Here is a 26,157-nt window from a genome sequence, read left to right on the forward strand (position 1 = left end):
TGACTAGAGAAAGTTTTTGACCTTTTGTAGGGCAACGATTTTGGGGGACCCAACACTTTTTCTCTTCTTTTGCGTCGGGATTCCCTTAGCCCAAGAACTTGAGGATATAAGTTCGAGCTGATCAAGAAAAAGGTTTTGGGTCCTCCTTTGGGAGGTGGAACATGTACTGGAATTTTTTTTGCACATTTGGTTCGTGCCCAAGGGCTAACGGCTTTAAGGGTCAAAGTAATCAGGGACGAAAACGTTTTTGGCTTATTTCTGAGGCTCCTAGACCCCCTTTCCAAACTCACACATGAAAATGTTTGATCGTTTTGACTCAGAGAACGTTCCCTGACGGTTCGTGCCAATCGCACACCCAACATCGGACAAGCCCCCCTTTTCCCATTATAAAACCTATTTGTAAACAATTGGCTGTTTATATTCTTGAGGGCCCTTACTCTAGAATCTCTGGGGATCGTGCCATTTCCGGAGGAATATTTAAAGGTCTTTCGACTATTTTTGTTATTAGATTTATTGTTATTAGATCGCTGTATCAGAATTTTATTTGATGGCTTAGGTTGTTTCCGGGGACCGGGTAGCCATTAAGGGCACCGAGAGGGTTAGTTACCCTTTGATCAATTTTGTTTTGTTAAAAGCACTAGAACTTCCATTTTTAAATCGAACATGCTCACTCCGAAGTTTGTAAGACCATCTCCTTCATAGGAAATGGCTGGTGGAGGGGGGCAGATATTAGCGTTGTCTCTGATTTTTAACGAATGGAAATCTCCCAACTTTCTACGGCCATCCATTCCGTATTGTGTGCCTGAAAAAAAATATGGATGGCATTTTTCTTACTAAGTCTGCCTCATTTTATTTACTATGAAGTCAAAGTTACGCCTCAGTAGATGTATTAGACTCTACTGAGATTAATTGAACGCTTGTGAGATATTTGTCCTTTGATTGATAGGGTGAATTTTGTAGCGCATTAGAAATAACGGAGAGCGCATTAGAAGACCGTAAAGTATAAAATATTTCTGATATGATGTCTAAAAGTGACAAACAGAATCAAAACAATATAACGTTAAGCCATCTTGTTTAAACTGCATAGATGGCATAAAAAAACTAACGCCATAAGCAATATTAAACAGCTTGTTGTAACGAAGTGTAAGTAAGGAGCAAATCGAGCCAATAGTAGCCGAAACTTCTAAAAGAAGGATTTTTGATAGCATTTGATACATAAAAAGAATTGTTTTTTTTCGCTGATTCCAAATATACAATTTGTTAAGTTTAATGTTACCCATTAAGACCTTCGAGCCTGAGAAAATTTGCCTGATTTTCGAAAAGTGGGAAAACACCCCCAAAATTCAAGACATCTTAATTAAAAAAGAGGTTTCAAGGGCCTATACCCAAGAATTTATAATTTTCCATTTTTCACCTGAAAAAGATCAAGGATGCGTATTTATTTGTTTCTATGTTCTTTGCTTTTCCCCAGAGGTGATCGCACCGAAGCAATGGTCCCAGAAGATCGAGAGAGGGGTCATTTCAACGGAAATCAAAAGTTCTAGTGTCCTTTTTAAGTGACCAAATTGATTGCACTACAGGAAAGTGGCGTTTTCTGCTATTTTATGACAGCAAACTACAATTTTGTCCCAAAGAGGACCAAGTTGCTATTACTTGAAAACTCTGAGATAGCAAGTAGACGTAAAAAAAAAAAAAAAAAAAAAAATAAATTGAGCTTCCCAGTTGCAGAGGAACTAATGTCGCATGGTAGCGTATTTGCTCCTGAAAAGCCACGTAATCAGTACAAGATAAATGGTTAATGTGGGTATTTATCTTAATGCTTAATTTAAAAAAGTTAATGCAGTTGATTTTTAATGAAATTAAGTTAAATGACGCATAATATTGCATCAGCTGTTACGAAGGAGGGGCGGTAGATCATTGTGTAGAATTTAGATGACTAAAAATAGTGTATATCAATACCCAAGTTGTCTAACTCTCCATTAGCCTTCAGATAAATATTTATTGATGGGTGGGGGGGGGGGGGGTAGTGATTAATCATTCATCTCTCTGCATTTTGACTAAATGTGAATAAGGGTACTGCGGGATGACACTATCCTTCTTTTTGTGGAAAAATGTTTATGACAATTATTTTAAAGTTTTTCTTAACGAAACTGATTTGCTTCATACATCACGAAATTATAAACAGTTATGTGGAATTGTGCATTAGCTATTATGTGCGGTGGGCCACTTTGTAGCCGAGGGGGGGGGGGGCAGATGCGACAATGAGTGTATTTTAATGCCCTAATTTTTTAACTCTCGCTGCGCCTTCAAATAAATATAGAATTTTTGGGGGACAGGGGGGGGGGTTGGTGGATATCTAATCCCCCTTTATTCTAGAGAATTTTTTTTATCTATAGCATTATTATTGGTCTCAGGGGGGGGGGGGGTAATAGTGCCCCTTCCATTGAGACAAAGTTTTTATGTAGTATAAACCATTCAATTAACAAGCCTGCCGGCAAAAAAGTGAAAACGTGAAGCAAGGCATCATCAACTTCGCCAGGAAATTTCTTTGTTGGGAGGAGGGGGACAAGTGCTTCCAGGAGCTTTGTTTTTAGTTATTTTAAATGGTAATATTTCTTTTTCCTGTTTATATACAATGTTTCAATGTATTAAAACATGTGTATAAAATGTATTTAAGCATTAGAGAACCCTATTCCAGAGGTCGCAATGGCTTCAGCCGTGTAGAAGATCAAAAGTCACGTATCATTTCTGTCCTTATGATTAGTACCACCTTTCTGTCCACAAGAGATTCTTTAGTAAAAATATCATTAAGGATTCATTCAGGAAAACTACAGTTCATCGAAAATTTTGACTAAATATTCAAATTTTATCCAAAGTTTTAGTTACAATCCTGTATTTTAGTTCCTAAGCAAAAACTGAAAATGGGGGTTGCTAGCAATTAATTTACATTTATTGATACATACAGTTTTTCCAGCAAGAAATGAGAGTTTATGGGGCCGGTCACCCTTATCTTGCCTTACTTAGGCCTAGGCATCATTTGAAAAACGATAAGAAATAAAATAAAAAACAGTTTTCAACAGGAGATAAGGAGAAGTATCAAAACTGAAAACGAACATAAATTATTCCGTATATGAGGTGGCTGCCCTCTCATCAACCCCTGGCTATTTACGCTAAAGTTTGACTTTTGTTCGAATTCTTTGTGAACGACTGCTAAATCACAAAAGCCCTTGAATTAGAACAAAAAAGTTTTTAAAACACTTAAACAATTTAACGTAAAGAGCCAGCGATTGAGGAGGGGGCTGCCGCCCTCACATGCGGGATGATTTCTTTTTGTTTTAAACTGGCTCCTTAATTTTAGTTGAAAAAGCCTTTGTTTAAACTAATAATGAAACAGAATAAAATATCTGCACTGTTATACAATATTTCATGCGCTGTTGATATATACTACAATATATATCAGTACCTCAACATGTGTACCTTACGGTTTTATTCGAAAACTAGACGATGAAGACTTTTTTTTCTTGAAGATCTTCTTGAAAATAAAGTCTCATCAATTTGTCCTTGACTTTGAAAGATTCTTCACATGTCAACGCAACTATTGGGGAGGTATCTATGGAGGGGAAGCGAGAGGAAGAAAGAGTTTAACCAGGGCTTCCACTCTCGAATCTTAAAATTCGGGGACAAGTCTAAAAAATTCGGGGATTTCTCGGGGACAAGTCTTCGAGATTCGGGGAATTTTCGGGGAAAAAACAAAATGGAATTTTATTGCGAAAACTTGGGGGCCAAAATCGGTTTTAGCTTCGTTTTCAGGTTCAAGTAGGGCTTGGATCCGCGTAGTAAATGAAGTCTTTTACAGAGTAAGTTTTAGAGCCAGAGCATGAGATTGAAAACCATAGCTGAAAACGCTTATTGCTGATATAGCGGCGAAAACTTCAAAATTGTCTAAGAAAAAATAGTGAACTGTAAATACCAGTAGCAGTTTTTCATCACGTCATTAATCTCACTAATTCATTAATAATAATTAAAAGCAAATATTGTTTGCGGTTTCTAGATAGGTAAGTTAAACAGACAAAATTCAACCTATAAGTATGGAGCAACATTAAAACTTAAAACAAACAAGAACTAAACTAAACAAGTAAATTTAAATTAAATTAAAAAGGGAATTTTGACGACAATTGAAACATTATTGTTTTTTCATAGTGATTCTAAGGTTTTAGGTTTTTACCCCCCCCCCCTCCGGAAAATCCTCCCGCTGAAAAAAACCGGGGTACTTGTTAAGAATCCAGTAAACACGCGAAAAACCACATTTAGAAGCTAATGAAATCCTAATTAAAAACCGGTTTCCGCTGCCTTGTGAGGTATTGCTCACTCCGTGAAAAATGTTTAAACGTTAGTTTTTTGGGGTTGAAGGGGCAAAAAAAAGGTACCTAGTTTTCGTTAGGTTACATCTCCAAGCGTAAGATTGGGTCGACAAAGAGAAAGTCAAAACAAATAAGAAGAATTTTGTTTAGGAATTCTGGCAAATTCCACAGTGTAATTTCCCCTCAAAGTTTTATCCCTCGGAAACCTCCATCCCCATGGAAAGTTCTCCCTATGGAAAATCCTCCAGCAGAAAATTCAATCCTTTACACGACAAAAGTATGCCTACTTCTTAATAACATATATTATACATAAACAATGGGCAAATTTTATATTTTCAAGACCTTTCCCCAGGGGCTTTGGGATATCAAATTAACTCCGAAGGCGAAGTTATTTGGTCTCTCAACTATGCTGAACAAAATGGCCAAGGTAGCTCTACATTTTTAAGCAAACAATTTTGGGGAGAATAGGGTGTGGAAGGGGGCATAGTTGCCATCCACATGAAAAAAAAAACATTTTCTGAGAAAGTCCATATTTTTGGAGATAGGTGCTTTAACCCTCTACAGTTGTGTTCTCTGATACGCTGAATATGATGGTGTTATTTTCTGTTAAAGTTTTTTTGATATTTTTTTTTTTTTTTTTTAAATAATATAACAGAAATTACATATAATTCAAACTAATCAATTTCCCAGAAATCTGGTCTGATGTCACTTACCTAGTATTTCTGGCTCTTTGATTGGCTTAGAAAGAGGATGTGGTCTGGTTCGTCGACAGATTTTAGGTCCCTGATTGGCTGTGATCTTGTTCGTCCAGTTGTTCGTCCTGTATATTAAGGGTGTGTGGTCTTGTATAGTTAGTATGTTAAGGGCAGTCTCTACTAGCCTAAATGTGTTTTAAAGATGTCTGAAAATTCTGATGATTCTGTTCCGAATTTTTGTCCTGTTAGTTTAAAAGGAAATCAAGTTTCTTTGTCGAAAGGGGTCATCAAAATAGAGCCAAAGGTGAGGTTGGACCATTAATTGGATCACATTTGTTTATTAATTTGATCAAAGTTGAGATGCTTTCACCGTTAAGATTGTTGTTCATTTAATGTTTCAGTTTATTATAAAAAGATAATTTATTCTTCTTGTTCCACTTGCTAGTGTTTTTTTAACGTTGTTTCTGAGCCAAAAAAAAGTAAGGAGTCCTGCTCTTAATTTATTTTATTACGCTGTTATAACCAAATAAAGTTGATACAAATTATATTCCCAATAACGTTATAAACGCATCAAAGTTGAGAACAAGACAAAGCTGGTTTCTGCAAAACTGGCTAGTGAACTGAAAGTTCGGCGATCTTTTATTGCTGAGCTTACGGACGCCTTTATTCTGAATTAATTAATCACACAATATCTAGTAGTCTAGATGCCCTAATCCTGGGACCACATGTGAGTTCGCTCTTTCACCTGATGGGGGGGGGGAATGCAACTAGCGGTTTAAAAGTAAAGATAGCCTGTTCCTTCCCTAAGTCTTCAAGAGGACATTTTTCTTCAAATGATAGCGATGAAAAGATTCTTGGGGAGTGTTTTCCCCTTTTTTCAAAAATTATGCAAATTTTCTCGGGCTCGTAGTTTTTGAAGAGTGAAACTGAACTTAATGAATCTTATATATTTGGTAACAACATAATAATCCTGTTGATATATCTGTTGTTTTTTAAAATTTCGGTTACTATTGAGCCGTGTTTCTCCTTGCTTATAGTTTGTTACTATGAACTGTTTGATGACTGCCATATTTAGATAAAAAATTTAATGGTGAATAGAGATAAAATAATCAGTTATTTGGTTTTTTATCACATGAAATAAAGTAATGGAAATCACTTCAAAGTATTTTGTTTTTGGTGTGCCGAAACCAAAATAGAAATGAGCGAATTAAGAAACGATAAACAACTAGAAAAGTTAGAAGTTTGATAAAATTGGCTTACTATTAAATTGGAGATCTAGAGGTAATCGTAGCTGCTTTTTCAGCAGTCGCATGAGCCTTAATACTTGACAACATTTTTGCCATTTCTAAATTCACGATAATAGAGAAGGAATTCGCATCCAATCGCTTCATTCCCATTTTGGTTTGAAACATGGATTCCACTCAAATATTTGATAAAGAGTTTCGTATTTCTGTTTTCACATCACTGAGAACACTAAACAAGCGTTCTGCCGTCACTTTTGAGAATGGTAATGAATGCATGAATTCCAAAACTTTTCTTAGATTTTCGAACATCGGTTTTCAGGAAGGGTAGGTATTTTTGAAAATAAGTTTCCAATGTTCTTCAAGAGTCTCCATGTCAGTGTCAATATCTTTCAACAAAACTGTGCTTTGTTCCCGCCACTCTCTATCAATTAAAGCCTTATTCCATGACGGCAATCCCCGTGATCTCAGAAAATCAGCTAGGCTGGCAGGATTCAAATTTCGGGCATTGACAGGCTCGAGCATTCTTATGTACTCGTAGGCATCAGAATCAAAAGAAAAGCGGTTTTGTATTTGAAGTATAGCCTCTTAGTAAAATTCCCTAGCTGTAACATAGCTTCTTAACTTCCATCTGCGAGATATCCAGATTCGAACTCACTATGGATGTCAGTTCGTCATGTGCTGAATATCTTAGATAAACCATCTGAACTTCTAGATATTGGGTCTCTTCCGTCAAGTCAAGAAAGAGTACATTTGTGCAGTTTCGGACGTAGGCACCGTGCATGAATTTTATGGCAAGCGTTGCAATAAGCTTTTCCGTTTCTGACTTTAGTCTATGGAAAATAGGTGATTGCGACTAAAACAGAATATTGAAATCGTTCATTAGGCCAATAGCATAGTCAACAAACATTATAAGTACTTTCATAAAAGGGTTTTTTAAACCCGCTGAGGACAAGTTCGTTTGTATGAGTAGAGTCGTCAAAGTTATAGCTGGTGAAATACAAAGGTAGGGCGTTCCACTGCTCAAGTATTCTTCACACGCAAGTGTGGAGGGACAGCCAACGAGTTTGTCCAGGGGCTACAATTTTGTGGATTGGAGTATTTGAAAAAACTTGGAATTCTTTCAAAACTGTGATCCATTTCACGCTCATTGAAAAGTGATTATACACCTGGCGACATAAGTGTTCAAGAGTTTTTGGCAGCTTTTTACAAGCGTATGACGCGCACAGATGGATGGGGTGGCAACTACGCTTGACAACTACAACCCATGGGTAATTGTGACTGATCAGTTTTGCCACAGAATTATTACACCCCATCATTGAATTTGAGGTGTCAGAACAGAAACCAACCCAATTTCGTATCGGGACATCGTTTTTTTCAAGGACGTCTCGGAAAACTCAACAAAATCAAGAAGATCAACTTCAGTGTCAAGACTATCGCTGTAAAATGAAACACAGATGGCCAATTGCTTGGCTTTGCCCACATCTGTTGTTTCATCTATTATTATGGAAAGTGTCCTTTTGTTCAACTCGTTCAGCAATTTTTTCTTAAAGTATGATCCAAGGCCCTGTCTCACTACGTTAGCGACTTTCTGTTTCCCTAGTCTAACTTTACTCAAAAAGTTTTGATGAGGTAAGTTTTGCAGGAACGGAACGAGGGAGTCAGCAAGTGAGAACGGAAGGTTATGTTGAACTAGAAACGAAGTAATTCTAGCCTCGGTTTCTAGAACCGACGCTGCGTTGTCGACACTTGTAAAATTACTAATTATACATGCATTATTTTTCGGAATGACTGCATTTTTCTTGTGGGTTTTCGACATAGAATGCTTCGTCAAATCATTCCTTCCTTTTTTGCAGCTTAGTTCAGCATTGCACCATAAGCAAATTGCCGAATCACTACTTGGTTTCTTTGTGAGCCAGCCTTTGAACATTTCTTCAGTTTCCCAGGATTTTAAGTATTTCTGAAAATATTTGTCACTTTTCTCAAAATATTTTTTCGTTTTCGAACTGTTAGACACGAGTGAGCCATTTGCAAGCGAGGAGTCACTATCATCGTTTAAAGAAATTTCTAGCTCATCATAACTGCCCTCCGGGGAAATAATATCTGGCTGAGAGTTGTGTCTATTGTTAGATAAGGCTATAGCTTTTCCTTCGTTCGAATCTGAAAGATCGCTATCCAAAACAAAATCATCTGCGTGAAAATTTGCCATTTTAGCGGATACAGCCAGTGACTTTCAGCCTCGAATTAAAACAGATAACAAGCATCTAACCGAGAAAATACTATAGTTCTTTTATAGTGAACACGTGTGAACTGTAAATACCAGTAGCAATTTTTAATTAAGTCATTAATCTCAGTAATTCATTAATAATATTTAAAAACAAAACAAATATTTTTTGCAGTTTCTAGATAGTTAAATAGGCAAAATTCAACTTATAAGTAAAGGGCAACATTAAGACTTAAAACAAACAGGAACTAAATTAAAACAGTAAATTTAAACTTAAATTAAAAAGGGAATTTTTAGGACAATTGATTAATTATTGTTTTTTCATGCTGATTCCAAGGTACTAGGTGTTTACATCCCCCCCCTCCCGCCCCCAGAAAATCCCCCGTGGAAAAAACGGCAAATACGCCCCCGCGAAAAAAAACCCACAGAAACCCCCCCCCCCTGTGGAAAATACCCCCTCGGAACATACATTTTTTTCATTTTTTGTTTTTACTATGATTTCCTTTCTTTTTGGTTACCTAATTATTACTATATTAACTAATATTACTATATTACTATATTAACCCCCATCCCTCCCACCACCCCTGCGGCCGTCAATGTTCCAAATATAGTACCTATTGCAGTCTCATAATGAGAATCCCATAAAAAAGAGACTCATTTTTCACGGTGAAATTTTCACGGTGAAATTTTCACGGTAAGTAGATTGTATTTAGCGATAGTTCTTAAGAAAAAATACAATTATACCCCCCCCCCCGAAAAATAGATCTGCCCCCTGGGAAATACCCCCCCCCCTTGGAAAATAAGGTTTCCAAATTTAAGACTTTTATTTCAGTTTTTTTTAGTTTCGTTGAAATGTGCTAAGGAACGGGAAAAAGAGCAATTTAAACAACAGATGTATCTAAAAAAAAAATTAGAAAAAAAAATGCAAATCCATTTGTGCTAAAAAGACTTCCATATGAACTTCTGCAATTTTTGGCAGTAGCGGGTGCCAAATTAGAAAAAAATTTAAGAAGAGAAAAATGTAGGCGAACAGTCATCAAAATTAAGGTAAAATATATGGCACCAAAAAAAATTAAGTTTTAGCCATTCTTTGAAAAGATAGTTGGCTTTGGGAACCAACAAATTCTTATTGTCTAAATTTTATGGACAAAAGCGTTGTCGAATTCTGCGAGTTAGTTTTTCTTATCTTCCAAATGTAAAACTACCACAAATCACCATTAATCAATAAACGAAACCTAAAACTAATAGAAATTACAATAGATAGCCTAGTCATACTCAAAACGAGCAAAAATTAAAAGCAGTATGTCTGACAACACCCTTGTCTTCTTCAAACCAGAACATAATTTGCACTTTACTTAAAAAGAACAGATAACCATGTATTGTCAGCTTGATATAAATATTCTGATATTTATTCCTTATAGTCTTAAAACTTCTTTATTTGTTGAAAAAGTTTTTATATTAATTTCCGTTCATTTTTTGTTGACATAGTCTTTTTCATATAAGAAAACATCTTGTATTTGTTTTATTTTTTTTTCTATTAGACTCCATAGTTTTTACTTTCAAGATGATTTAACGTTCTTTCTGCTCATTTTTGGTTTGATGAGGCTTTTACTTTTCTTTAAAAAACTTATGTTTCCCATTAACAAATACTATCTGTAAGTAATTAGATAAAAACAACAAGTTCTTCATCTGAAAGTAAGGAGCAACATGAAACCTTAATACGAACTGAAATTATTACATATATGAAAGGGGTTGCCTCCTCCTCAAGACCTTGCTCTTTACGTTAAAGTTTTTTTTAAATAAAGTTGTTTTTTCAACAATTATAAAGCAAAGCTTATTAATCTAATTAAACGGCCATTGTGTTTCAGGAATCGTTCTTAAAGAATGAGGACAAAAAGTCAAAACGTTTGTGTAAAGAGCAAGGTCTTGTGGAAAGGGGCAACTCTTTCATATCCGTAATAATTCCTGGTCATTTTAAGTTTTGATGATAATTCTTACTTTCAGTTGAAAAAACTTATTTTTCTATTTAATTTCTGATTGTTTTTAAATAATACCGGGAAATCCAGCTCTCTCTCTATAAATAATTCCGGCACTTGTATCTTATACGCCACTCACTCAAGTTTACGAGGTGTAAAACTCGAGAATACACCGGTTTCTTCGTTGCTTTAGAAACAAATTCGGGCTATATATTTGCACATTAGGGGGAGGGGGGGGTAAATTAAAGCGGGTCTGCATGGAAAATGTGTCATTCTGCATATTATGAAGTAAGAATTGTTTTCTGAACTGTCAAAAATACTTTACCCCCCTCCCTTATGTGCAAATATAGAACCCAAATTATATATTTCCCATCTATTCTGTCACTTGTCTTTGTCTTGTCTCGTGCTAAGCTGAAAGAAACTGACGAAGAAACCGGTTTGTTCTCGAGTTTTATACAGCGTAAACTTGAGTGAGTGGTGTATTTTTCGGGGAGGGGTATTTTCTGGGGGCATTTCCAGGGGGATAATCACCGGGGGGGATGTAAGCACAGGACACCAATTTGTACACACCCAATGTAACCAAAATTAAAACGGTAAGAATTCCTGGCAAAAAGATCAATTCCTTTAATGTATCCTGTTTTTAATCATTAGTTATTAAACATTAATACAGTATGTCCACATCCAAAAATAGCAAAAGAAAACAAAAACTAAACTTACGATTCGTCTTTTAAAACAATTCTTCTTCTCTAGAAGTTCAATTTCGAAACCCAAATTCCAACTTTCAACTGAGCGTTTCGTACTTTCGTTAAACAACTTCAAGTTTAATTCTTGACAAATCTTGTCAAGATTGTCTTGACCACGAATGATGTAAATGTGAAAATGTTATAGCATTCAAGTCGAAATGGTTTAAAATAAATTCAGGAAAATGATACTTTTGTGAACATATGAAGAAACGTCTATGCTTAAATTATATCAGTCTGGTTCTTACGCAAAGCAACAAAGAAGACGAAAATTAACGAACAAGAGTAATTATAAATTATGGTATTTAAAATAATTTTTGCTAGGGGTTACACCATGATTGGGTGATTTTCAGGGAAATTTCGGCGATTCGGCGAAAACAAAAAATTCGGGAGACACATAGATTTTCGGGGAAATCCCGAAAATTCGGGGATAGTGGAAGGGTTTAACGCTCCCATCTAATTTACCATTTTTGTGTGAGTTTTTTTTTGTATCCACATGATTTCTTGGGTTCAGGGATATTTCCTATATATTTCATACAAATATCTTCTGTTTACACTAACCCTCTTCTCTCAAAATGCGCTTCCGTGCACACACCTGCTTTATAATAACTGCGAGTAGAAATTGGTATTCAGTTATGAAATAGTAGTTATGTAGCTTAGAGTATAAACAACCCTTAGATTATTGGTATGTTTTTGTGTTTTATTTCAGATAAATAAGGACAACAAAGGAGAAGAATACTACAATAAGCTTTTAGTAGAAGTCGTGGAGAATGGAAGAAAAGTTTATCAACTGACGGATGCTCTTTATGCCTTCCATAATCTGCATGACTTGCCGTAGCCTGATTGTATTAAAAAGAAAAACATCTTCAATGCCAACCATTATTTTGAAAGATGTGTATACTCGAAAATTTTTATTTTCATTTTGTATTAGCTAAGAGCAGATCTACTTGAGCTAGATTAGGATATTAAACAGCCATGTAAAAAATAATTGAGTTCAGGATGGAAGGGAAAAGATTTTGAAAAACGCAAGAAAATGGCAAATTATATAGACGATTTTAGAAATTATAGGAAAAATATTGATAATTATGTGGGAGGGGGGATTATTATCATTGGAATATTGATCTCATCCAAACTTAATGCGAAGTTTCCATGTTTTCTGATTGTTCAGGTTTTCTGAAATGCCAAAAAGGAATTTACAAGCTGTAATTTTTTAGATTTTTTCTAATATTTTCTGTGGACAAACCTTTTTTTAGTTGATGCCTTCCACGCCATGTCCCTCCAGTGCCATGTTTTCTAATATTTCTTTTTTTGCCAATTTCTTAAAAGCTGTGAGTTGCTTCATATAATTGTTATTTTTTCTTGGTTTTAATTCGGTACGTAGCAGAAATTATTGTCTGCATTTCACATTCCATAAAATATGTATGATTCAACCTTTTAAAGTAAGAAGGTATAACCAGATTTTTGTTTTGTTATTTTACGACTCAAAAGAAAGAATTTCTTCTTTAAATGCTTCCATGTTCAACAGTTTTCAAGTTTTGTTAGTTTTTTTTCGCTATTTATTTAATGCTTTCTGTCTAGCTTGGAGTTTAGCTACATATATGGACTTCTTTTGTTTTTCTTATATCTCATGCCATTTTATCATATTAGATTTGGGATATTTTAAATGCGGGTCAAGATACTTTGAATTTTGACAACCGTTTTCTTTTTTCTAAACCGATTTAGTAGGCTATATAACTTTGAAAACCTAATCTTTAGTTGAAAATAGTGAACAAGCCAGAGGGAAGTTCCCTTCCCATATGAAACCACTTGAGCCTAGGAATATATATGTTCTACTGACTCTCCAATGGCTATAGATGTTTGAAATAAATTAAGCTTTTCTTTTGTGCCTTTCTAGTGCTCTTGTTTTGAGTGAAAATTTTGTGTATTGTCTTTTTTTGTATCTAATACTTGCCATACCAAAACATATTTCATTTTTTTTCTTCTTTTTTTTTGAAAACGACGCAAGTAAAGAGGGAAGTTATAAAGATCAGACTTTTAGTGTTCGAGAAATTTAGTCAAAGGCTATCGTCCTGGGTGGTCACTCAATGGGAATATTTGTTATTGTCACTTTTGCGATAAATGCCCAGATGCTACAATCAACGATGAAAATAATTAGTATTCGTTCTAAGAACAAAGTTTGCTGGTTAAAATTTTGGTGACTTTTTTGCTTGAAATACTCGTATAAATGTGAGTATAACTACATTCCAGTTGCTTCAGTTCAACTCAGCTTGTATTTGAACTTGTTGTACGATATTTTGTAGTATTAGATATAAAATTTGATTGTTCTTGGGTAAAATTAAACGCACAGACAAGGGGGTTGCTGTTTTTTTTTTTAGTAAAAATTATATTTTATCATAGTTGTTTTTGTAAACAGATAAGCTTAAACAAAAGTTTTGAAACTGTCATTTGGGTTAAAAAAACAACAACGAAATAAAACATTCACTCATGGTTGAAATAAAACGAGGAGGAAGTGGGTAGAGCAAAAGATTTTAGTTTTCATTTTTTGCCTTTTTGTTGTACTTGTTATTGGCTTGTCAAAATTAAACGGTAAATGTAATATATCTCCTATGTTTTCTTTACATGTAGGTGTATGTAATTGTCATCATTAAAATTTGTATTTGTTTTATGTGAGTTTAATACAGCATACATAACATAGAAAAAAGGAAAAAAAAATTTGTCATTGAAGGAATGAAGGAAAAACTCACCCACTATTTGTTTTAGGATCATATTGGGACCGGGAAACAAAAACTTACGAAAATGATTAAAACAGTTAATAGTATTTAACTTTAGTGGTTATTTGCATAAAAATGTGAAATCCTAGCCTCTAATACTACTATTTTTGAAAGATCATTACAGTACCCGGTCACTTTAAGATCAGTGCAGCTGTGCATGCTCCTTTTCCACCCCACTCTGTTCAAAGCTTCAATGCCTCCGTTTAAGGGTTGCAACCGCGGTCAGTTCCTAAAGTGCTAAAATTGCCCAAGTTTGTGACGACACAGCGATTTTCGGTGCTATAGTTAAAAAAAAAATTGCGCATATTATGGCTTGCACCGCGACACGCGCATAGTTCGTTTAAATATACTTGGCTTAGTTTTAGGTTGATTTTTAATCTTTTTATGTATGTTTGTTTCAAAGTTGGTTGTTTCAAACTTAATGCCAATCTTTCAAAACGAACACGGCAAAAAGGCGGTCCTGGTTATATAAAACTTAGTGCCAATTTTTTGAAACAAATACGGCCAAAAGGTGGTCCGTGGTTTTTGTTAATTCCTCTACCTTTTTCCCAATCCTCATTATTTCGTCCAAGACAAAAAGGAAAAATTGTAGCACCAAAGTGCTACAAGTTGTAGCACGAAAGTGCTACTTTTTAGTCATTCAATGTAGCGCGTGATGCACATGATAAACTAGTGCTAAAATACCACTTTCGTGCTGCAGGGGGCAAACCTGCTCCGATTAAGTTTCTGGTTTCCTTAGATATTTTTTACGAGGTTTTCCCAACCGATTCGAGGATTTTCTGCTTTTCGTCTGGCCACGGGCGAATTCCAAAAAAGTAAAATTTTTGGCAACCTATCAGGCTTAATCCTTACCGTCTTAGTGTTTCTGTCATCATATTCTTAGAAAATGGCAATTTTCGTGCAACCAATTGTTCACAACTTTGACCTATGGCAGCCCTGCAGTTACCACAAAAGTGCTGACTTAAAAAAAAAAAAATGTCTCCCTTGTTTTATTATTGTAAAGTCTGAGAATGGCTATGGCTTATTCGAAAATTCTTAGTTTTATACCCTCATAATAGCCAAAAACTGATCAAAAGGCAACCTCCCATCCGTTCAACGTCTAGTGTGTCCCATCAGCAGTACTTGGCAGTGGATAGTAGCCATTTTACACTAAGCAGTGGAAGTCCAAAATATGTTTCGGGGTGGCATGATAAGTGCAGGTCCAGATCTGAGGACCCCAAATTATACAAAGAACCCATATACGACAGGAAGGTCATAGAAATATTTGAACAAAAAGACGGACATGTGGCGCCTTGTTTAAATTAGAGTCATATATGGACTTTCAATCTGTATGGTTGAAGGGCATAAAGTGAGGCCCTCGGACACCTGCTTGCTCCAGCTCTCTGCACAATTATTTATTTTCATAAAAGAATATATTTAAAGATCTTTGAGCTGGCTGATTACAAATCCAACACTGTGTAATATGGAATATGTATGTCCAAAGCCTAAAGACACGTAGCCTATATATTTCGCAAATTGTGGACATATCACAGCTTATTTAAATCATCGTCATCCAAGAATTTTCAATCTACATGATTGAAGTGCCCAGTCTCTGGCTTATGCCCCTTCCTACACCCCCACCCACTTCACACATATAAAGATGTTAACCTCTTTTTATTCATGATCATTCAGGATAATTTGGGGAATGGTCTTGCATTAAATGTTATCGTATGACTGCCCTAAATGGAAATAAATCAAGTACTTATTTCACAAATGAGTTACGATTTCAGCCGAAATTGGGTTCATAAGGATGTTCAAGCTTGCTGATTAAAAATTTGAGGCTAATGCTTAAATATAGGCTTGATTTTACTCGCAGTAAGACCAGGTGTCTTCCACCTCACCTGGCATATGAATTCAGATCTTTTGTAAAATTGAAATAAAAAAGCCTAAAATTAAAACATGTCAAAAATAATTTTCATTAAGGATGGATGTTTTACCCTTTGTTGAGTCTGAATCATGGAAGGATTTTCAACCCGTATGACGATGGCCAAAAGTGAGGGCTTCGTCCCTCCCCCAGCTCAGTTTCGCACATGTACAGGGTGGGCGGAAAGTAACTCCCTATTTTAAATTACTTATAAATTGTATATAATTTGTTACTGCTTTGTCATATTTTTATGATTAGTTCTCTCAAATGGTACAATTTTATTGATAGTTTTGTTTTTGATTTCAGATAAAACTGTAACATGGCTCAGCAGTTAACACTTCAGGAGCGTGCCCAGCTGGCGTCACGATATGAAGTTTGGCAATCTGTCGTACGAGTTCAACGATGGTGGCGGACTATTCATGGACCACGTGCCCAAGTGGATCCAAAAACAATAAGAAACTGTCACGCGAAGCTCATGACCACAGGATCTGTGGTAGATGTTTGCAGAAGTGGATGCCCTTCAACATCCACGACCCATGAGACAGTGCACGCAGTCCAAGCAATGTTCCAGCGTAGTCCAGGAAAGTCAACTCGCCAGGCAGCTCGGGAAAGTGGACTCACCCGCTACACAGTGCGAATTGTGCTCAAGAAAGAGTTGAACTGGCGTGCGTGGGAGCCGCACTACTGCCAATCACTCTCGGATGAGGACTGTGACATTCGCATGGAGTTTGGAGAAATCATGCTGGCTTGGCATGAAGAGTGGCCCCATCTCTTCCGTAACATCCTCTGGACTGATGAGGCTTTGTTTTACGTCGGAGACTTTGTCAACCGTCACAACTGCCACTACTGGGCAGGAGAGGATCCTATGATGACAGTTGAAAAACAGCAAAATCGACCCAAAGTAACGGTGTGGTATCACCTCAGATCAGGTTGTGGGCCCATTTCTTCTGCGCAACACCATGAATGCTGAACGATACCTTGATATGTTGCGTGATAGAGTCTGGCCAGTTGTCAGCACATGCGAGAACATCGACGAGTTGATATTTATGCAAGATGGCGCCCCACCACACTTTGCTCTTGTTGTCCGCGAATGGCTGGATGCTCGATTTCCGGGGCGTTGGTTCGGACGTCGGGGTCCACATGAATGATCATCCCGGAGCCCGGATTTGACACCCTGTGACTTTTTTCTTTTGGATTGGGTAAAGAAAAAAGTCTACAGCTCCAAACCAATAACAGTCGAAAAACTGGAGGATCGAATAAAGGGAGGCATGTCCACCATCCCAGCGGAGTTCCTGAGAAAGTCAGTGGATGCCATTCCTGATCGTTTGCAGCAGATGGTGGAAAGATCTGGGGCACATATTGAATTTTAGAGATAACTTACCATTTATGCCTACCTTGTATGATTAATTTTTTTGAGAATAAATAAATATAATGTACATTGTTTTATTAATCAAAATAGGGAGTTACTTTCCACCCAAGTACCTAAATTTATATGTATTTAGGAGCCGTCTCTTTGAGCTTGCTCTTGGGCCCAAAAATAGGCAAGTTTGGAACCGGTTAGTGCAGTCCCAACTTAGTCCCAGCCTAGTGTGGGACTAGTTAATTTAAATTTAGCAGATGCTTATTTTGTTCCAAATTACCCTTCGTGCACAATTTAGCAAATATGCAATATAATTTTGCATTCGGACATCAATACATCACTAACCTGCAATTTTGCCCGGTAAACTTTTATCTTTGAGTCATCAGAGTGTAAAATATTATAGACAAAAGAGAACACTAAATGAGACAGTAAAAAGTATATTTGTCTAAAATATGTACACTACATTCCAATAGAATTTACACACCGTGAAATTCGTTATGTTTATGAGCTTCCTTGATATCGGCTTGCATTCTGTTGATGTACTTATCGGACATGGGAACATAGTAAGCTCCTTTATAATCAGCTCTGGATTTCATGAGTTGTCCAACTTTCTTTTCCAGTATTCTAAAAAAAAACACCTCTTGTAAAGACCAAGAAAGAAAAACTAATTCCATTTTGCCATTGAACTTGACATCAAATATTACAGGGAACTGATAAGATATGATAAGATAAAGCTCTTTTTGTTACTCAAGTCTGTGCTTTCATCAACTATTATCGAGAATTTCTGTTTCTTGATAATTTCGCACAGATCTTCGAAACCAACTTCGCCAATTTGGATTGTACCACAAAAGTTTCAAATATACCGCATTGTACCACGACCTCTAAATTGTACCAAAACGGTACAATTGTATCGCGTTGGCAACGCTGCTGAAGTGTCTGCTTTACTCCGCGGTCGAAATTTACCAATTCTATGCCGGAAACTATTAACACGACAATGGTCGGTTTTAAATTGTGTCAACTGGTATTTTGGCTCAAAAGAAGAAGCAGCAATTAAATAATTTGTACTCGAAAAGAAACAGCTTTCTTTCCCAGCTTCTTCTTGGATCGTTGATCTTAATGTCAAGACATTTTTTATTTGAAATTGTAACATGCATAGATTCATTAGTACTAAATGCTTCAACAGTATTTTGGTGCTTTGGTGCACCAACTTTGGTACTTTAATCCGTATTCAAGAGAAACAAAAACTAATAGCACCAGTTGGCACTGTATCGGCAGCATCAGATTAACTAAAAACAAACTTTTTTTAAGATTATTAAGACTTGGATTCTAATAAATAAATCCAGGCTTGCTTGGATCCAACATAAAATTTTCTGGGAGCGGGAAAAGTCTCTTTATGTAAACTACTTTTGTTACCTACACGATAACTATGACTAGGTTAATATGCAGTAAGTTAGACTGGAAGAAAATAAAAGAAAACATAAGTAACCCCCCCCCTAGGAAAAAGCGGTTGTTTTTATTTTCTGCGTAACATAAAGCAACAGTAAAGGACTAGGTTAATATGCAGATATTAGATTAGTTTCGAAAAAAATAAAAATGCATAGTAATGCCCTCTTTAGTCTCCTTGCAACATTTATACTTTAAAAAGTGAGATTCAGTAAAGGTAAAACGAGACTAACGAAAAAATAGCGACGTCAACCTTCAGATGAAAGTTGAGCAATTACTTGGTTGACACCGTTATTACATAATCGTTTTTTTTTGTAATAGAAACGTATTCTAAGCTGGCTGGAATATTTCAAAAACTTAGATCGAAGAAAATAGAAAGCTGAGAGTCAGGTCTTTATTGGTTTAACATGCCTCTCATATGAACACTGCAAACAGTGACGCACTGCGCAGTTGAATTAATAAAGTAAAGAAAATAACTTACAACACTGGCTCCCAAGAAATACTGCAGTACAGGGAAATATTAAAAAAATAACACAAATACTAACTACTGGCCCAATTCCCATTAGGAACCGTCATGATTAATTTCCATTAGTTCTCCTTTTACTCCACGTTACCAGCCAATTTTCAAATAAATTCCGCATCTTACGACAAACAATGATTTGGGAATAAAATCAATTTCCAATACGGAAAACTGGATTGAGTTAATTTGTACTGAAAATTTTTGCAAAGTTTTACTGCACGCAACATCCCTTAGAATCAAAGCTGTCAGTTTCGAAACTATTTTCTTTGAATTGACTGGAAGCTTTGTCTCAATGATACCAAACACATTTTTATATATTATTCTTATGTAAAATGCTTTAATTCAATAAAATAGTTTTCAACTGGGATAGTATAAATCGAAATGAAGTTATTCTTATGCTATCTTACGAACGTTAATTTGTATTCATAAAAGTAAATCCATTCTAAGTGGCAGATCCCGACCTTTTCGTATGGTGTTCCCTGAACGGTCCTTTAAAATCACTCAAAAGTAATAGTCATACCGAGAATAGGATGTGTATTTACGAACATAATTTAATAGTAACTGCTATAACTTGGAGTTTTGTGATTTCAGTCTAAGTTGGAGCCAGGGATTTGCGCCTTGGGTTCTAGCCTTTAAGAAAAATAAGTTGATTGGATTCTTTTTAGAACTGCATTTTTAAGATAACTAATATTCTTTCGTTCATCTTTTGTTGTGTATAGGGGTCCTATGACCCAGATACTAATCGAAAAACAAGTTTCGAGCTAACGGAAAAACAAAAACTCTGGACCAAGTTTTTTCAGCTTGAACCAAATTTTATTTTCAATTTTTTCTTCAAATTTTATTTTCAAATTGGGATCTCCATGGCCCAACAATTAAGAATATGTTTAAACAAATAGGAAAATGGGCCTTTTTTTAGAGGAAGGAGGGAGGGGGGCTTATTTCCCCAAACGAAAAATACTTTTGCATATTAGGGTACCCTTTGCCTTGTGACTTATGTAGTTCCAAGCCGTTTAGAGCAAAAATGAGCCCTTATCGGGCCCTATTTTAGGGGAACTGATATTTTTTTTTTTTTATTATTAAACCCTTCTGCATAGAGATTTCCTTAGTTCAAGGACTTGAAGATACAATTTTCGTTTCGATCAGAAAAAAAAAAAGTTTTAGACCTTCTTTGGGTCCTTTCTTTTGCGATGTCCGAGTCCCCGAAATAATTTTCGTTTGGTGCATCAGGTTTCTCTTGGCCAAGTACATAAGACTGTAAGGATCAAACTGATTAGAGACGAAACGTTTCTCGGACACCCTCCCAACAAAGCTAGAGAATGATCCCGGATAGTTTCGAGCAAATCGGACCCTCAAGATCAAACATACCCCAATTTTTCACGACAAAACCTTTGGGTATACAGTCAGCAATTAGCATAATTTACGTCACTTGTTTCTTGGGCTTTGGAAGTTATGTTATCTACGGAGGCAAGCTTATTAGTTTCCTTTTAAGTTCAATGAAAAGTCCGATATCAGGAGGGAGAGGGGATTGAGTAGCAGAAAAGTACACGGGAGGGCGGTTGGTTGCTGTCTAACCATTTTTAACTCTTCAAAAGAGCAATAAAGATTTTAATTTTCAATCAATTGAGCCCCCTTCCAGCTTTCTAAGACCACCTTTTACATACGAAGTGGTCATAAAAAAAGAAGAAACAAATAAATAGGAGGTACATGGCTCTTTGCATAGTCAACGCTAGAAGGTTGTCTAGGAATAAACTTTCTTGTCCTGAAATGAAGTGTCAATATTTTGCTATCTCTAATGACGGTGAGAAAAGAGAAGTAATAACATGAAATGATCCGCATGTAGTACTGACCTCCTTAAGACTATAATAAAATTATATTATCTGCAATTGTTAGCATCAATAATAATAGACAATATATTAACACTCTTAATTTATGGGGGTTAAATTTTCTATATCAAGTTAGTTAAATCTCGTTCTAGAAACAAAATTCCCAGTTTCAGCGACAAAATTTTTTCTTTACGAACCAACGGAACTTTTTATGATTGTCATTTTCTTTACGAGATGAATTACGAATCCTTTTCTTTTAATAAAATTTACCTCTTGGAAAGGCAAACACAGATATAAAAATTTCAAACACAATTAAGGACAAGAAGGTCTAGCATATATTAGACTTGAACCAAACTTCATGTCAATCAGTAGCTTCTATAAATTAAGAAACACAAGTCGAAGGCGTAGTCTTTTCTACGGTCCTCTTTTCAGCTCATTATTGTAACTTGGCCAATAAAGCTTTTGAAAGATGTTTCCTTAATCCTGCTGTGTTACCCCAAATGGTATCGAGTTTACTTAGTTTGGGTTCAAACAGAACAAGAGGATATTTTTGCAAATAAATTTGATTTAAAAGTGTTAATATGTTAAAAGGGTTAAAAACAGCTTTCAAGTCATGCAAAAAGTTCTTTGAGGTCACTTTTCTACGAATTAGGGATTTTTTAAGAAGGAACGACTCCGTCTGGATTGGCCTGATTCAACAATTTTATAAGTTATAAAAACTATTAAACAAATTTAAAATGTTCAAATAAAGAAAAAAAAAATGAGACCTTAAGTTCTTTCTATGAACTAAATAATAAATGGTGTCGACAATAAAAACTTTTTCTACAATAGATGAGAAAACCGACATTAATTAGAGACAAAATCAAAGGATACAACTTGCCTCATTCTTCTTTTGTAGTCTTCTTGAAACAGTTTGTGAAGTTCAATCTCGTATTTTTCTTGGTAAGAGGGCCAATACTTCGCTAAAAACCTTTGAATTGGGTACTGAAAATACAAAACTATATTACAACTTGGAAACAACGCATATTGGAAACTAAAACTTGGAACCTGGAAATAATTTCAACCGAGTAAAACGTTAGCTGAAAACTTTCAAGAATTGATTGATAACACCAAATCGTTGGTATGGGTTACTAACCCGATTAACAAGACTACTTGCTGTCGGCTTTTAAAATATAATTAATTCAACAAAACAAAGTTTTTCTGATAAAAGTAAAGACCGAACATGAAACTTCAAAGGAACAACAACTATTGCTTCCATCAAGCAGTTTGCTGTAACGAACTGCAAGTAAGAAGCGACTCGGCGCAATAGTAACCAAAAATCTAAAAAAGAAAGGAATTTTGCCAACATTTAATGCATCAAAGGAATTGGCTGTTTATGCTGATTCCTAATATTTAAATTTCATTAAGTTTGATGTTACACATTAAAAGCCTGAGAAAATTTGCCCGATTTTCGAAAAAGGGGGGAAGCACCCCCAAAAATCAAAATGATCTTAATGAAAATCATACCATTACGTTCAGCATATCAGATAACTCCCCTATAGAGGTTTCAAGCTCCTATCAACAAAAATTTGGATTTTTTTTTTCCCAGAACAAAGATCACCAAAAATGAGCAAAAATAAAATCAAATAATCTACCAAGCGTGAAACTACCACAAATCAGCATCTATAAATAAATGAAACCCAGAACGAACAGAAATTGAAATAAATAACCGAGTCAAACTCAAAATGAGCAAAAAATAACGCGAGTAGGGCTCAAAACCCTTAAGCCTTCCCAAGGCCAGAACATAATTTGCACTTTACTGAAAAAATATAAATGTTTTTACTTTTATAATTTTAACAAATAATATTAATATCTTGATTGCTAAATATCAGTATATGTATATTACACTGAAAATGCCCATTCATTTCTATTTTTTTCAGTAAAGTGCAAATTATAATCTGGCCTTGGGAAGGCATAGAGGTTCTGAGCCCTACTCATGTTAATTTCTGCTCGTTTTGAGTTTGACTCGGTTATTTATTGTAATTTCTGTTCGTTTTGGGTTTCATTTATTTATCGATGCTGATTTGTAGTAGTTTCACACTTGGTAGATTATTTGAGTTTATTTTTGCTCATTTTTGGTTTAATGGAGTTCTTTACTTTTCTTTGAAAAAGTTACTTTGTGGAAAAAGTTTTTTTTAAATTAATTTCTGTTCGTTTTATATTGACATAGTCTTTTCAGGGAAAAAGAAAATAATGCTTTAAATCTTTTCGTTTTTTTAAAGACTTTTTAGTTTGGCCTGCTATTATTATGCTGGAGAAAAATATTCAGCAATTTTTAACAACATACACCCTTTTAAACAACATACATTTTTTTTAAATCTGGACACAAATAGTAGTGTTTAATTTAGTTTCATACCTCCTCTAGTTGACCTGAAAAAGAAAACTTGATATCATTCGCAAAAAAATCTGTTTATTTTCTTTGATAGCTTGGATATACTTACGCTATTTTGATTTGGTTAAATTTTGAGAGCAGAAGTAGCCCCGAAAGTTTGAACATATTACCCTCAGTCGTTTTTGGGATACAACTGAGATTCCTTATTGGGAATTAGCATTAACACAGTGCATTTTGATTTAATCTTGAGGCAACATTTAGTTTTTAAACATAATGGGCAAATGGGAGTGTGCGTGGGAGGGGGATTAGTTGCCCACCAATCACTCTCGACTAGTAAAAAGGGCATCAGGCCTTTCTATTTTCAATCGAATGAGCCCTTTTCGAAGTTCCTACGACAACTCCTGCGATATGAAGTACCATGGTTTAAAAAAAAAAAAAAAAATACATTGTACCCACATCGATATTTACTATAAAAATGTCAAGCCTTCCAGTCACTTTCGACTTTTAAAAAGGGCACTAGCCCTTTCAATTTCTAATCGGATGAGCCCTTTTAGAGTTTCTACGACAACGCTTTCTATAAACACCTTACATGCCCCCAGGGCATAAATTACAACCCTTGCCCTGAGGGCTGTGAAGGATTTGTCATCGTCAAGGACTTAATTTCCAGAACTTTCAACGACGTTAGACAAAATAGCTATCTCAAAATTGTGATTTGATATGTTTGGGGAAATGGTGGACATGAGAGGGCCGTTTGTTGCTCTAAAATCACTTTCAACTATTAAAAAGGCACTATCCCTTTAAATTTTCAATCGAGTGAGCCCTTTTGAAGTTTCTACGACAATGCTTTCAATAAAAACCTTATATGCCCCCAGGGCATAAATTACAACCCTTGCCCTGAAGAGGGGGGGGGGGGGCATCGTCAAATACCTAATTTCCAGAACTTTCAACTACGTTGAACAAATTTATTATGTCAAAATTTTTATTGGATGTGTTTGGGGAAATGGTGGGCGTGAGAGGGGAATTAGTTATCCTCCAATCCCTTCCAACTATTAAAAAGGGCACTAGCCCTTTCAATTTCCAGTCGAATGACTTCTTTGTGAAGTTTCTACGGCAACGCTTTCTATAAAAACCTCATATGCACCCAGGACATAACTTAGAACCCTTGCCCTGAGGTGTGTGTGTGGAGTGTCATCCTCAAAGATATAATTTCCGGACCTTTCAAATACATTGAATAAAATGAATGTTTCAAAATTTTGATTGGATGTGTTTGGGGAAATGGTGGACGTGAGAGGGGGTTACTTGCCCTCCAATCACTTTCGACTATTAAAAAGGGCACTAGCCGTTTCAATTTCCAATCGAATGATTCCTTTTTGAAGTTTTTACGACAACGGATTCTATAAACAAAATCTTATATGCCCCTAGGGCATAACTTACACCCTTGTCCAGAGGGCTGTGGGGGGAGTGTCATCCTCAAAAACAGAATTTCCGGACTTTTTAACTACGTCGAAGAAAATGGCTATTTCAAAATTGTGATTGGATGTGTATGGGGAAATGGTGGGTGTGCGAGGGGTGTTAGTGGTCCTTCAATCACTTTCGACTATTAAAAAGGGAACGGGCCCTTCTAATTTCCAATCGAATGAGCCCTTTTTGAAGTTTCAACAACATCACTATCTATAAAAACCTTATATTTCCCCCAGGGCATAACTTACGGCCCTTGCATTGAAGGCTCTGAGGGGGGTTATCATCCTCAAAGACCTAATTTCTAAAACTATTAACTACGTTGAACAAAATGGCTATCTAAAAATTTTGAATGGATGTGTTTGGGGAAAAGGTCGGCTTGAGAAGGGGGTTAGTTGCCCTCCAATCACTTTCGACTATTAAAAAGGGGACTACCCCTTTAAATTTCCAATCGAATGAGCCCTTTTTCAAGTTGCTACGACAAAGCTTTTAATAAAAAACTTATATGCCCCCACGGCTTAGCTCGAAAACCTTGCTCTGAGGGCTGTGGGGAGGGTGTTATCCTGAAAAATCCAGTTTCTGAACGTTTTAACGAATTTTCACAAAATAGATATTTAAGTATTATGATTGGTTGTGCTTAGATATATGTTGGACATGGAAGGGCTATTAGTTGCCTTCTAATCATTTTCGACTATTAAAAAGGGCACTAGCCATTTCAATTTCCAATCAAATGAGCCCATTTTGAAGTTTCTACAACAACGCTTTCTATAAAACCTTATATGCCCCCAGGGCATAACTCACAACCTTTGCCCTGAGGACTGGGGGGGGGGGGTTGATCCTCAATGACCTAATTTTCAGAACTTTCAACTATATTGAACAAAATTTCTATCTCAAAATTTTGATTGAATGTGTTTGGGGAAAAGGTGGCCGTGAGAGAGGTGTTAGTTGCCCTTCAATCACTTTTGACTATTAAAAAGGACACTAGCCCTTTCAACTTCTAATCGAATGAGCCTTTTTTGAAATTCCTATAACAACGCTTTCTATAAAAACCTTATAAGCCGCCAAGGCATAATTTACAATCCTTGCCCTGAGGGCTGTGGGGGAGGGTCCTCCTCAAAAATATAATTTGTATCTGGAAATCAACTACACTGAACAAAATGGTTATCTCAAAATTTTGATTGGATGTGTTTGGGGAACTGGTGGGCGTGGAAGGGGTGTTAGTTGCCTTCCAATCCCTTTTGACTATTAATAAGGGCATTAGCCATCCCCAT

The 26,157-nt window shown here is 35.9% G+C and overlaps 2 protein-coding genes across 2 annotated transcripts in view; one reads left to right on the top strand and one right to left on the bottom strand.

The window, feature by feature from the left end:
- LOC148951143 (ceramide-1-phosphate transfer protein) overlaps nt 1-16,187 on the top strand; it is a 123,756-nt gene extending 107,569 nt beyond the window's left edge. The window contains exon 4 of the mRNA XM_089090661.1: nt 11,947-16,187. Within this exon, the coding sequence (XP_088946787.1) occupies nt 11,947-12,075 (129 nt within the window). The 3' untranslated portion in view covers nt 12,076-16,187. The remainder of the gene's footprint in view (nt 1-11,946) is intronic.
- A 1,505-nt stretch (nt 16,188-17,692) lies between these two features.
- The window catches only part of ND-SGDH (NADH dehydrogenase (ubiquinone) SGDH subunit), a 72,584-nt gene continuing 64,119 nt past the window's right edge, over nt 17,693-26,157 (bottom strand). The window contains exons 3-4 of the mRNA XM_089090663.1: nt 21,938-22,041; nt 17,693-17,895 (exon numbers count right to left, since the gene is read on the bottom strand). Of these exons, the coding sequence (XP_088946789.1) occupies nt 17,748-17,895; nt 21,938-22,041 (252 nt within the window). The 3' untranslated portion in view covers nt 17,693-17,747. The remainder of the gene's footprint in view (nt 17,896-21,937; nt 22,042-26,157) is intronic.

Source organism: Artemia sp. Qi Xiang Cuo, chromosome 6 (genome assembly GCF_049724085.1).
Source record: "Artemia sp. Qi Xiang Cuo chromosome 6, ASM4972408v1, whole genome shotgun sequence".
NCBI classification, from domain to species: Eukaryota; Metazoa; Arthropoda; class Branchiopoda; order Anostraca; family Artemiidae; genus Artemia; species Artemia sp. Qi Xiang Cuo.